Source organism: Carassius auratus, chromosome 5 (genome assembly GCF_003368295.1).
Source record: "Carassius auratus strain Wakin chromosome 5, ASM336829v1, whole genome shotgun sequence".
Classification (NCBI taxonomy): Eukaryota; Metazoa; Chordata; class Actinopteri; order Cypriniformes; family Cyprinidae; genus Carassius; species Carassius auratus.
Window position 1 is genome coordinate 22,119,907 of NC_039247.1, and position 14,476 is coordinate 22,134,382.

General features: G+C 36.8%; 1 protein-coding gene across 2 annotated transcripts in view; it reads left to right on the top strand.

Moving 5' to 3' along the window:
• LOC113081311 (active breakpoint cluster region-related protein-like) overlaps positions 1-14,476 on the top strand; it is a 138,077-nt gene that overhangs the window by 18,826 nt on the left and 104,775 nt on the right. Inside the window, exon 1 of one of the 2 annotated variants that reach the window (XM_026253401.1) lies at positions 13,959-14,295. The exons of the other annotated variant lie outside the window; for it this stretch is intronic. Coding sequence (XP_026109186.1) covers positions 14,235-14,295 — 61 coding nt within the window. The 5' untranslated portion in view covers positions 13,959-14,234. Of the gene's footprint in view, positions 1-13,958; positions 14,296-14,476 lie in introns of those variants that run through there. 2 annotated transcript variants of the gene reach the window in all.

Sequence of the window (14,476 nt, forward strand, 5' to 3'; positions counted from 1 at the left end):
AAAATGGCGGCTGCTCGCACTGGAGAGACGTACGATTTTGACGTGACGTGCGTGCTCTCCTTCACGTCCGCGTCCTCAACCCACCCCCGCTGGGTTAAAAAAGATAGTTATTTTCAACCCAAACTTGGGTTAAAACATCCCAAAGTCCTATCCAACGGCCTCAACCCAGCAGTTGGGTTGAAAAAACAACCCAGCGTTTTTTAGAGTGTATATATAGCGCAGAGCTCACAAACGCTGCCTTATCAAACATTACATGCAAAATGAAATGAAAATGAATTAGAAAATTTGCTAAATACAGTCGGTTTCCTTCTGAAATAAAGTGATATAAAAACACCTGCACTGGTTTTTGATTTTGAAATGGGCAGTGCTCATGTTTATTCAATGAAGTCAAAGCCTTTTTGAAAATCTATTTGTGGCAGTCCACATGTAATTCCTTTTTTCCTGATTGTTTAGCGATCACATCATTTGCTATGTTCATGTATTAAACTGAGACGATGCGCATCAAAGTTTTAGTGGATAAAAGAGTTTCAAACAGTCCTCATCTCTGCCGCGCAGCATCGTTGACACACAACTGATAAACACAGCTCAGCTGTTCAGCGAACGAGTGAATAAAATGACGGAGATGTAAGAAGTGAAAGAGCAGAAAAGCACAGCTTAAACAAACTACAGCTGTTAAAGTTGTCAGCTGTGGATACTGGCAATATTGTTAACAATTCTTGTTTATAATAATTAATAATATGGCTTCTTCTTAACAAGATCTTAGGTCTGTGATGTGTTTTGCAATGCTCTTAATGTGCACTTGCTGTCCAGTAATCACAAAAAGCTTTGTGCTTTGTTACTTTTTAATAAACAAATTAACAGCCTTAAAACTCAATTCTCAATTCAAAAACTGAATTCGAAATCCTAAGGAAATACAAACCATAAATAGGCTACAGTTTTTTTAAAAAGCTTTACTACTAATAAACATCAAAAGGTAGGCTACACTGTTAAAACATTACTGTAGATTTTACAGTAAAATACTGGCAGCAGGGTTGCCAGCCATTTTACTGTAATTTTTACAGTAGTCTTACTGTAATTTAATTTACAGATTTTAACTGTATTCTCAATTACAGTAAAATTCTGTAAATTAAATTACAGTAAGACTACTGTAAAATTTACAGTAACTGGCTGGCAACCCTGCTGCCAGTATTTTACTGTAAAATTTACAGTAATTTTTTTTATTTTGTATACTGCATTTTTACAAAAAATATATTATATACTGCATTTTTAATATATTGTATATGCCATTTAACATAATTATTTAAATAGCAAATGCACACATTCAACTAGATTACTGTGAAAAGCAATTCTTTGAAAAAAGCATATGTGTATTTGCTATATTTAAAGTATGTAAAATTATAGCATACGATATATTTTCCGTATTGCTGACTTAACTTTAACTGCATAAAGTGTTGTATAATGCTTAACTTAATTCACCAAAAAAATAAAATAAATAAAAAATTTAAAATCTAAAAAAAAAACAGGTCAAAATGTTATATATCACTGTCAAATTTACATGAAAAAATGTATATTATTTTGAACTCATTTTTATTTATTTTAAAATTATTTTATTTTTTTTAATGGATATGAAATTTTGGCATGGTTTCTTTTTTATTACTTGGAACATATTGGCCATCATGGACCTAGACACAAAGAAATATTCAAACTGCGTTATAACTGAAACATGACCAACATGGTCATATTAAAACAGTTCACCCAAAAGTGAAAATTCTGTCATGCCTCACCCTCATGTCATTCCACACCCTTAAGACCTTTGTTCATCTTCACAACACATATTAAGATATTTTTTATAAAACCTGATGGCCCAGTGATGCCTACATTGCTAGCAAGATCATTTCCTTTTCCAATGCCCAGAAAGGTACTAAAAACATATTTAAAACAGTTTATGTGACTACAGTGGTTCAACCTTAGTGTAATGAAGCGATGAAAATACTTTTTGTGTGCCAAAAAACTAAATAATGACTATTCAACAATATCTCGTGATGGATTTTTTTTTTTTTTAAAACACTGCTTCATGAAGCTTCAAAGCTTTATGAATTTTTCAGTTCAAATCAGAGCATATCAAACTGCCAAAGTCACATGATCTCAGTAAATGAGCCTTCGAAAGTGTTTTGAAATTTCAATAGTTCATGTGACTTTTGCAGTTTGATACACGTTCTGAGTCAATGATTTGAAACAAAACAATCGTAAAGCTTCTAAGCTTCATGAAGCAGTGTTTTGAGATCGACCATCACTAGATCACTAGGTTGAATAAAATTGTTGTTTTGTTTTTTTGTTTTTTGGCAAAAAAAGTATTCTTGTCGCTTTATAATATTTAGGTTGAACAACTGTAGTCACATTAATTGTTTTCAATGTTTTAGAGGCTTTCTGGGCATTGAAAAAAGAAATGATCTTGCTAGAAATGCAGGCTTCACTGAGCCACATCTTAATGTGTGTTGTGAAGATGAACGAAGATCTTACGGGTGTGGAACGACATAAGTAACTATTGACTTAATTTTCATTTTTGGGTGAACTAATCCTTAAAAACCACAAGGACATTTTCAGATAGCTTTCATCATTTAAAGAATAGACCAATATGGCCAAACAAGTCATACAAACTTTCCATCAAACAGATAAAAATCAACCAAATAACAATTATGCTCCAGATGAAGTTCCATCCCAGGATTCAAAGTGTGACTAAAAATATTGAAAAGAGCAAAGAGGACAATACATTAGATATATTACAAAACATAATAATACTTTCAGAAACAAATAGGGGGAGGACAGATACAGTTAGTGACAGATGCAGGGATGAGAGGTACAATCAGAGAGAGACAGAGGGATGAAGAGTACAGTCAGAGACAGATAGAGAACAATAAAAGGAAGACGCAATTTTGGTGTGTGTGTATCCCTACATTTCAGAAATTCCATTGGAATTTGCACAGAAGAGTGGCAACATGTGGGTTGACTGCCACACATTTTCTTCTGTATCACTTGTCTTGTTTTTATTTCGATGGCTTTGGAAAGTTGGAGATGTCCACTAATAAAAAAATAAAAAAAACATATTTAACTCAATAGCTTGCTGGTGTTAAATAGGGAGACAAATATATTCTCTTCTCGGGTTAAGACACATTGCTTTAAAGGCCTCAACAGAAATAACACTTATAACATAACATTATTAAAAGGAATGTTCTGATATAACTTATCTATAAAATGCTGGTTCTGAAGTTGTTAGAATTCAACCATTACCTTTGAATTAACTCCAAGGTACACACTGCTTCCTCCTGGTACTCAAGATTAAACTAGTAATAAGCAGCAAACAGAGTGGCAAGGCCGGACAGGAAACTGGGCTGAATGCCCTCACACATCACCTCGCCTTCAACACTCAGCATCCAGTGTCCGCTCGTCAAAGTGTCTCCTAAAACAATCAATATCACAATAGTAATTAATACCTATACCATTATTATTTTTATTTTTTTGTATTTCAGATTTTTACATTTACATTATATCCTATAATTAGTAGGGGTGGGATATGGTCATATGCATATGGTCAGTGGTGGATCGATTATGCAGCAAAATGCCTCCTAATGTGAAACAGACTGCAAGCACTTTGTTTTTTTTCTTCCTGAACCTTCGGGTTGTTCATTCATTTGAAATGACTCGAAAAAAAAAGATTCGTTCATTTTGTTGAACGAGACTCAAAAGTCCGATTCGGTAAAATGATCCGAACTTCACATCACTATAACTGATGATAAGATTCAATGATGGTTACAAAAAATTATTCAAAAAATTATTTTGGTCTATATTGCTAATTTTGCCCTTCATGACAACTGTGAGGGGGTGAATTTTTTTTATAACTCATTCGTTTAAATTATATTAAGCCTTAAAGTTCTGCATAATTAAGGGTGTGGCCACTTGAGTGACAGGTGGATTGCCACTGCTGACAATGCTGTCGTGTTAGGTGGGCGTGGCTTCAATAGCTAGATCCCAGCTTTTTGCCATTTTCGATTATCCGGGATAGTCGCACGGTGACGCGCTGCCAAGATGGCGACGGCCCGCTCTGCGCACTTTGCGCTTCAAAACTGCTATTGAGGAGTCTATGGGTGAAGTCACAGACACTACGTCCATATTTTTTTTACAATCTATGGCTCAGACCAGGCAAGTGAACCAAGTGTGAAAGCGCCCTTAATCTGAATTATATGTTCTGAAAAAAAAAACAAAACAAAAACAAAAACAAATTATATCGGCAACAGGCTCATATCGGCTAAACGATATATCTGTCAGGGTCTACTTAAATAATTACTGACTGGTTGTTTGTAACAATATTTGCTACATTTTTTGTTGTTGTTTTTTTGTAATAAATTATAAAATGCATTATTGCTGGGTGGTGCTATCCACTGCAGAATTCTATAGGAACCAGTGGGAGGCATAAACCTCCTGCAATGGGAACATTCTCACTTATTCTCACTTATAAAACCCCATTATATACCACGGAAGACCCCTCGTTACAAACAGACAGGGCACAGGATGAGGTTTGGCTGAAACACCCTGCTTTGACAAAAACCCCAGAGAGGAGCAGAGAATGTGGACTAGTTCAGTGGTTTGTGAGAAGCAGGTTCGTTCTTTGGATTTTCCCTCCTCCTCTGTCTCTCTCTTCCTGGGTCTCGCAGTACTTGTCTCGCACATCTGCCACAGTAACATTTTGTGTTTTAAAACCTAACATCTAAAACGCTGAACCATGTGGCTCAGCAAGTGTGGTAGCCCACAAATACATCCACCCTGCATATAAATGCTTACAGAACTCATTTTTTTGTATCTCGCTGGGTCAGTTTTTCACTCTTTACTTTTTTTCCCACTTTAGTATTTGTGTGTGTGTGATAACATAAGTGCAGCCCTGTCTTTTCAGCCCGTTCCCCTCTTAATCAGTCTCACTTCTGTCTCAGACCAGGTGAAATGGAGAAGTGCTGGACATTTCTGCAAGTCTTGCATCCTGTGTATTTTTAAATTAACAGATGAGTATTATCAAAGGGATAGTTCCTCCTAAAATGAAAATTCTGTCGTCATTCACTTACCCTTATGCTGTTCCAAACCTGTAAGAAACAACTTGAAAGAAGATCTTTTGAAAAAGGGCTGAAAAGTGACACTGAAAGTCAAAAATTCTTCAAAATATTTTTTTTTTCGTGTTCTACAGAAAAAAAGGAAGTCATACAGGTTTGGGAGGACATGAGTGTGGTGAAAACTACATCCTTTTCAGCTTAATGGTTTTATCAGAAGAGTTCATTCAGAGATTTATTTGCATTCAACAAGCAGAATCATTGAATTTGGCAGGCTTCCTTTTACTTTTGATTCTGATTCTTTCATAGCTCTCTTTTTCTCTTCAGTGGAACTAAACTGTCAGTGTGGTATGCTGGGTTAGTACGATCAGGAGATGATGTGCAGTAGCAGTGCATTGTGGGTGTAGCTCACTTTGATTACTCACCCTGGGCTTTCTCAGCTTTTTGCTCATTCATGGATGATTCCCTCTTTTTCTCGCTCGTTGTCACGTACACGTACAAACACAGACACACACAAACATATCGGGTGTGAAGTGTGGTTAGCATTTCCCTTTGAGAGGGTTCTGTGTGTCAGTTAGTCAGGCTATTCAGTTTTTATTTTTAAGCAAGAGTTTAGCTAGTAGACATGCACCTTAAAGTGGTTGTGAACAACATTTTAAAATGGTGTAAAGTTTCCATTTCTATCCTGATTTTAGCCGTCTAATTTAAACACTGTTTAAGACTTCTTTAACACTTTAATGTAAAGGGCACTGCTGTGATTGGCTTTCATCTTTGCATGTTAAATGGGATGACCTTGCATGATTAGTCACGACTTAATTCTTTTCTTGCAATACTAGTATCGCAATTTTAATTTGCAAATTTGTCAGGTTAACTTCTATAATCTATAGGCTGCTATATGTAAGCCATCCACCATATTAGAATAGTCAAAGTCAGTCCGGTTATAGTTTTTGTAGTTAGCTGTATATAAAAACTATAGAAGTCAATGGAATGTCCCCATTTAGCCAAGTGAACGTGTGTGTGTATAAAGGTCAAGTTTTTAGTCATTCTTAGGTTAGTTGCTGACCAAAGTGCTAATGATGTTGCACTGTGCTCCTGCAGAGAGTTCACTCTCTGAACAGGAAGAGGGAGGTGTGTGTGTGTGTGTGTGTGTGTGAGAGCACTGTTTACAGTGTCTGCAGGCAGAGGCCACCACCATTTCCGCTCTGTTTAGAAAACCACCAAACTATTAAAAAAACTGAAAATAGAAAACCCTGCCTTGATTCTGTGAACTCTTTAATGAGATTAGAAGTAACATCTTTTCTCAAACACATGAGGAGATATAAGTGTGTGAGGGAGTGTAAAGCTGTTAATGTACAGTACTAGTAGTATAAACACATTCAGAATGACACATAAGGAACAATAAAAGCAACTCATGTGTCCACCCTCCTACAGACACACACAGTTTTCCTATGTCCACAATGACACTAAGAAATGATGTAGGATTTCTAGAGTCAGCGTGTGTCAAAACCCGTGTTGAGAGGGAAAAACGGGAGGTTTAAGGGGCTGGTCACACAGAATGCATGTTTGTGCTGCTTTTCCATATTTCTTTTAATGTAAATATGTTGCTTTAAATACTCAAGCTGTCTTGCCTACAGCTGGATCGGGGACAGTATTTAAGCCAGAAAAGATGAAGCTTTATTTCTAGTGCTGATATAGCAGAGTCACTAGATGGCGGCAGAGTGTTTGTGTGGTCAGTGTGCGGTCAGCAGTGCATGTGTAGAAACAAATGGATTTTAGTTTCTCAGAGAGCAGCGCTTTCCCCAGGCATGACGTGATGGTTATTGTAGAAAAAATATAATGTGAAGAGCTCTGTTTATTTCTCTCTTAATCACTCTGGTACTTTATTCCTAACAAAAAATATACCTTATATAGTGTCATTTACAGAGTATTGTCATCTACTGACAAATATAAATGCCAGGAATATTATTCACACCACTGATATTCATATTTGATCAGTATGCTGTGAGATGCTCTGTGCATGAACACAAGCAGATAGCCGACCGTCGTACCCACTAGCCAATCAGAGCACAGTGCTTTGACCTCAATAGATCAAAGTGATTTTGGGTGGTAGCACATCCACTCAGAGGGGCAGCCGTCTTTGTCTTTCTTCTGAAGCCCTCCGAAGCTGATCTAGGAACAGCTCTCCTGTCACACCTGCAGACTGAAGCCTGTAAACACAGCAAGTGCACTGACAAATGAATAAAGCCCAGTATTTATTGTCAAAAGCAGGTCCAATGAACTAGTCCACGATGTATTTATTTGTTTATTTATATATTTATTGATGTGGAAAATCCTGAAGTCATGGTTTGTGCTTGAAGAAATGATTAATTCCTCTTAAGGCTGTGCGATATGACAATATATATCGAATGGACGGAATAAAAACTTTATCGTTTCATATTATGCTCTATCGTTTATTTTGTGGTGTTGCACAAGACATTGTTTGCGGTAATACTTTTTCATCATTTGGATGGGTGCGATCTTACACGCCACCACGGGGCGTGAAGGAGAGACAGAACCAGGTGGAGAACGACCAGCCAGGACAAAACGAAGAGCTCCTTCCTAAACGAGGGACTACATCTGTAGCATGAACACGCGTTTTTAAGCACTGCAGTTTTAAAACAACTGTTATTAATCTGTTATTAACAGAAACGACAAACAAACAACAGAGCCATATGCGTGCGCCGTCTCTGTTTTTGTGTGAGAGAGGAGTTGTTCTTTTTTGTTATTTTTGCTGCTTTATTGGCTTTTAATGATTAAATAAACACTTATATGCATCAGAATCCCTGTCTTTGCAACTATCCTCATAAACACAGTGATTTAGATCTTGAGAGAGTAAAAAGATGAAAAAGAAAACACATATGTAACAGTATACTGGATCTGGCTTTTGGTCTTAAAGGGGAGGCTGTCCAAAATTCGTCCATTCATACAGTTCTGTGCTATTTTTTTTAGTTCTGTTTTTAGTTTGGTTTTGTTTAGTTTTTAGTATTTTTTTATTTGTAGCAGTGTAGAACAGTGTTAGTAAAGCTGTTTGCAATAGCAGAGAGAGAGATGTTTGATTGCTTAACAGGGCTTTTTTTGCTTGTGCTAGGTTTTGTTTAGTTTTTATGTGTTTTGCTTTGTTTTTGTCAGTTTCTTTTGTTATTTGATTAGAATTCTAGCAATATAGTCCATTAAACAGTTATGAGCTGTTTGAAATTGCACCGAGCGAGAAAGAGGGGTGAGAGGGTTAATTGCTTAACATGGTTGGTGATTTGAGGAAAATAGAGGTGAAGAGAACAAACAGAAAGACAGAATCAAAGTGCATGATGGGAGGGAAAAGCTCAACTTGCGTGTGTCTTGGGGCTGATTTTGGTTTGCAAGTGCTTTACTTGACCTGTCAGTTTATATTCTTTCCTTCTGAAATAAAATTTTTATTTCTAAATATATGTTAAAGCATCTGATTGTTATGAATTTTATTATGTATTTAAATAACTTCCATCAGTTAGGCTGCATTAAAACCAGATCTTTATGACATTTTAGGTTCTCAAAACCATTAGTAACACTCATGAACAAAGACCACAATGCGTTGTGTTAGCTTATGGGCAAGTGATGTCATCTTCTAGCTTCGAAGTCAAAGGAAACATGGTTTAAGAAGTTCACAGACACTCTGTTCCTGCACAGCACCGTTTTGGTGGTAAAGCTCAGTTGGTTTCCCATCAGTCAGTGGGGCAGAGGGTGGCACTCTGTGTATATTCTTGAGCGATGTCATCCAGCTCCAGTCAGTGCTAATGAGAGCGGCTCTCACCACAGAGCATGTTAATGGCTTTCTGACCACTTAGCAGGATCAAGTTTTACTGGCCATTTGTGATTTAAGGGAAAGAAGACAAATGTTGTGTGTGTGTCCTGTGGCGTGTTTGTCATGGTCTGCTATTTGCATGCTGTTTATACATTTTGTGATGTGGGTTTTTTGGTTGTTACCATCACAGAGTTACCACCCTTCATTATCTCCCCTGAGGTTGGACAATATTAAGGTTTTGGTGTAGGCTAGTATTGAATATTTATTTGTGCACATTGCCATTTCCCTAATGTTTTACCTTTACTGTCATCTAAATTAAAGTTAATCTTTATAAACACTAATAATTTAATAACACTACTAAAAGCTTATTTTTAACAAAACACAGATACCAAAAATGAAAATGTTTATTTTTATAAACAATTAACAACGACTGAATGTTTTTTTAACAAAGTAACTGAAACTGAAAATAATGTTTATTTAATAATCCATTAATGAATCAAATTTATTGAATGATCACCATTCAAATAACAAAATAAGTTGTATATTCAAATATTTAAATTGCTCATAAGGCAGGTTTTATATAAGCTTTTTAATGGTGGCTGTAATAAACCACAGATTTATTAAAACATACATTAAACAATGAGATCAGGTTAAGTAAAAATAAAACAAATAGGTAGTGCATCTATTTAGGAAAGTGCTCCTGTCTAGAGTTACTTGTTTTAGTTGACCACTGAGTTATAGACACTGAATGGCTTTCCTAAGGATCTAACATTATGTGACACAGATACGGCTGGGAATGGCACTCTGACTGACCTGAGAAACATTTTCCCTGCAACTATTACATTTACATGACATTTACATTGCATTTATTCATTAAGCAGAAGCTTTTATCCTAAGCGACTTACAAATAAGGACAATGGAAGCAATCAAAAACAACAAAAGAGCAATGATATAGAAGTGCTATAACTAGTCTCAGTTATTAACACAGTACATGTAGCAAGGGCTTCTAAATAATATAATAAATAAAAAGAAAACCGATAGAATAGAAAAAGAATAAAGCAAGCTAGTGTTAGAGGTCTTGTGTGTGTGTGTGTGTGTGTGTGTGTGTGTGTGTGTATACAAAATAGAAATAGAATACAAAAAAGATTAGAAGGGTAGTTTTTTTTTTTTAAGAATAGAATATGAATAGTGAGTGCTAGTTAGAGGGTCAAATAAAGATTACAGCGGTTATTATTTGTGTCAGTGTCAGTTATCAGCCATAATATTAAAAAACTTTTTGGATCCAGTGCACTAAATTGTTCATTTTGTTTTTTTGTTTTTTTTTCTTGAGTGTGTCTGCGTGTGCAGTGTTATTCTTATTAATGCCTAGTTTGTGTAGCACATCACTCACACGGTCCCTCGTTGGCCTTCATCCAGTAACAAAGGGCTGCGTGTGCGCGCGTGCGTGTGTGTGTGTGCATGTTGTGCCAGATCCATATTTGATGAACTGCTACTCATCTCTGCCATGAGTAGCTACACACACACACACACGTATAAGTAAGAACTTGTTTCTGTCTGTGTTTCTTATGTGTGTGTGTGTTTGACCTATATTATTCTGCTCTTTGTTTTAACTTTCTGTCACATTGAAGGGACTCATGCATAGACACAACTGGATTGTGCAGAGATTGTACACGTTTACATGCCCACGTGCACACACACGCACACACTCTTGGCAAGAGATGGTGCTTTAATTTGGGTTCTTTGGGGGCCTTTCTTACGGTCTGATTTCAGAAGACCTCTGGCGAGACATTAGAGTTTGTACACATATAGCTGAAGTGTTTAAGTGGATACACTGAAATGCAGTTTATGTATGAATCTGTAATGAGTAAGTATACTGTGTGTGTGTGTGTGTGTGTGTGGACGGTGTTCTTTGTGTTGGGTTTAGTGCCGGCAGCTTGCTGTGAGAGGTTGGGAGGGAATCCTCCCAGAGCCTTTGTGTCCTTATTGAAGTTGTTCAGTCTGGCTTATCACAACCCATGCCCTGTGTGTGTATGTGGGGGTGGGGTTTGGGGGAAAATGACTGTCTTTTTAGGGGTTTGTAACCCCCTCTTTGGGGTTTGTAATCGGGGGTTCTTTGTTGCCTAAGACATGATGCATGAAGTTCATTCTCTCTGTCTACCTCAGATAATTGGCATCTTTATCAGTGAAATGACGGGAGGGCTTGTAAACATTGATTTCATTGTTCTATACATGATTGGGTGAGAGGTGTCTTGTGAAGTAAAGCCGTCCTTGGTAGTTCAGAAAGATGAATTAAGGCGTCCTTATAAAAGAGCATGAGGTTTGTTGAGGTGGATCATTTTTAATTAGAGATATTCAGATGCTAGTATATTATTATTGTTTTTTAGTTAAATCTTATGCATGTTCTGTAAGCATTAAATATCAGGGATGCACAAATGTCCAAATTCTGGCCAGTATGGAAAAGCCAATAATTGTGATGTCGTGGCTAACAATAATAATAAAAAAGCCTGATAATAAACCTATAATAACACCATACTACCATTAAAAAAAAAATGAGCAGATCAACTTTTTTCACCATCAATAATACAAAATCTTTCTTGTTTTCTGATGGATCATGTGGCACTGAAGACTGGAGTAATGCTGAAAATCCAGTTTTGCCATGTCAGCAATAAATTACATTTAAAAAAATATTTAAAATAGAAAACTGTTATTTAAAATTGAATAATATTTCACAATATTACTTTATGTATTTTTGATCAAATAAATGCAGCCTGAAAACATTAAAAAATCTTATCCACCCTAAACTTTTGAATGGTACTTATTTAAAATATATGTGGTTTTAATAGTGCAGAGAAAATTTCATGAAATTTCATTTCTTTCTTTCTTTCTTTATTTTTCTTCTGCAATGAAACATATGGTGTTTGTGATTACACAGTATTAAAAAAAACTAAAAATAGAAGGTTTTTTATGTTGATAACTGGACGTTATTTAACTGAGGTTATTTAAACAAATTAAAAGACATAATTGATAACTTGGTTTCATTTGAAGTTATTGCTAAAGTACACTAGTGCAGTTATAATCTGTGTACGGTCATGATGGATTATGACAGAAGAACATACTGCCTCATCACATGACTGAATGTCACAACACATTATTTGTCATGCTGCTAGACTTAAGTATATATTAAGCTTGAAATGCATTCAAATATTTCAGATTTGAAACTGAAATACTTGTGCATTATTCAACCAATAATGATAGAGGGTTTCTGCTTTTGATGGTGATGCTGTATGACACCCTGGACACATGGGAAGCACATTACATCTACTATACTTCTGTATCCTACATTCGTATGATGTATCTAGTATCTAGAGAGTGCCAGAGTGAGATGGGTATCCTTATGCATATCTCACACAGCATGAGCTCAACATGAGCATCATCAGCCTCTCCAGGACCAGTGAGGATGAGATGATGAGCTGCCTGCCACAGGAAGTGACAGAGAGAGATTTGACATGGCTCATCTGCTCCAGACCTTACACGCTCTCCTTCCATCTATCTGCATCCCTCGTTCTTTCATGTTTTTGAACCAGCCTCCTGCTGTGGGTGTTTCTCCATCCATCTCCTCTTCTCCAGGGTTCAGTGTCTGCGTTCCTCTCCTGCGGTTAGCGTTCCTGCTCTCTCTTCAAAACGTGTTAACACACACACTAAAAAATATACTCAATATTCAGAATATATTTGCAGTGATAAGTAAGTGACATTATAAATATTTCAATAATCTTATGTGCGTTGGCCATTAGGTTTTCCCATTGAATAAAACATTAGTCCAGTTTCCAGGTCCGTCTTTTTATAGCATTTATAATTGTTTTTAACCCTTTTACTCTAATGAATTTTTTAATCTAATGAGAAACACGTGTGAATGCAAAATAGTTATTTTTTTTGCCCAGCCCTGACACACGCACTGTGTTTTTTGGAGGGAAGGGGGTTGCTGCCACATTGCCTCAAATCCCTGTGGAGGATTCTTAATGTCAGAGCTGCTCCGAGAGAGAGAGAGAGAGAGAGAGAAAAGAGAAGCGTAGAGCTTGAGAAGAAGAGGCATTTGAATGAATTATATCATTTGTGGTTGCTAGGGTGTTATGGGAGGTTGCTAGGTGTTTGCATACTTGCCCAAGTCAAAACAGCCCACTCTTAAAGGGAAAGTTCACCCATAAATCCAAAAGTCTTCATTTTTTACTCACCCTCATGTTGTTCCAAACCTGCATGACTTTCTTTCTTATGTGAAACATATATATTTATATTTTTTTTGAGAATTGTGTTTTTATTTTATTTTTTGTCAAATGGAACTCAGTGGTCACCAAAATGTTTTTTTTTTTTTTTTTTTTTTTAAACATCTTTCAGGTTCTGCAGAAGGAAGTCAGTCATACAGGTTTGGAACAGCATGAGGGAGAGTACATTATTGCAGAATAGATATCTTTGAGTTAACTATCTGTCTCTGTAAGTCTCTGTACTTGTAAAGGTTTGGATTTACAGCTATGTACAGTTTTTCAGTGAAGTTCCACAGGCACAATTATGTCATTTTAAGAATTAATGTAATCAGTTATTGCACATATGTAATATTGCATAAGGGCAAAAGATTACCCCACACAGATTTTGCAACCAGCTCAAGTTGACTGCATTAACCAGCAGAATTCTGCTTGGTTTGACTGTCTACATATATCACAGCATCATTGACAATACTCAATGGACCATGACATTTCAACAAGAATTGGCTTATATAGCCACACCTTTAGACTACAGATTTTTCCACTTTTATTTTTTTAATCATTCACTAAGTGAAAATCGAAATCACCAAAAGTCAGACAATAAAATACGAACTTCAATATTATTGCTAAGCATTTGTTCCTATCCCTAATCCTACGTATAAACAACAGTAATAGTGTCCTTGCAAGCACTACTAATTAGAGATAGGAGTGAAATGAAAAAGAAAGAGAGGATAAAAGACAACAAGACAGAGGCAATGGATTGAAGAAAAGAGGATTGAGTGAGTGAGTGAGAGAGAGAGAGAGAGAGCGAGCGAGTGGAGGAGGAGTGCCTCCCCTTCCCATAGCAACCGTTGGCAGCGATCGGCTCTAGCCTGTTGTTTTGCATCCGAGGTGCTGTAGTACAAACGCGCACACACTGACGCGTGCATCTCTCCTCAGCAACACACAGCGGCTTCTTATTTCTCAAACTCAAATGTTTGGCTCCCTTCATGTTCTCTAAGGAGAGATCAGGCGAGTGACAGTGAAAGTGAAGAGAGCGGAGGCGCAGCACTGGAGGAGACGACAGACAGAGGGATGGAGCACATGAGCACTCGCCAGCTGCCCAGGCTCTCCTGGATAGACACGCTCTACAGCAGTATGTACTGACGACTCTCTCGTCCTCGCTCCAGCATCTGTGTGTGTGTGTGTGTGTGTGTGTGTGTGAGTGAGATGTGCTAATATTGTTATCTTCAGCTGTATGTGAATGAGACTCTCAAACATCTTTTGTTGTTTAGTACAGTGGTACAGTAATAGATACTATGGTATTAATTAATATG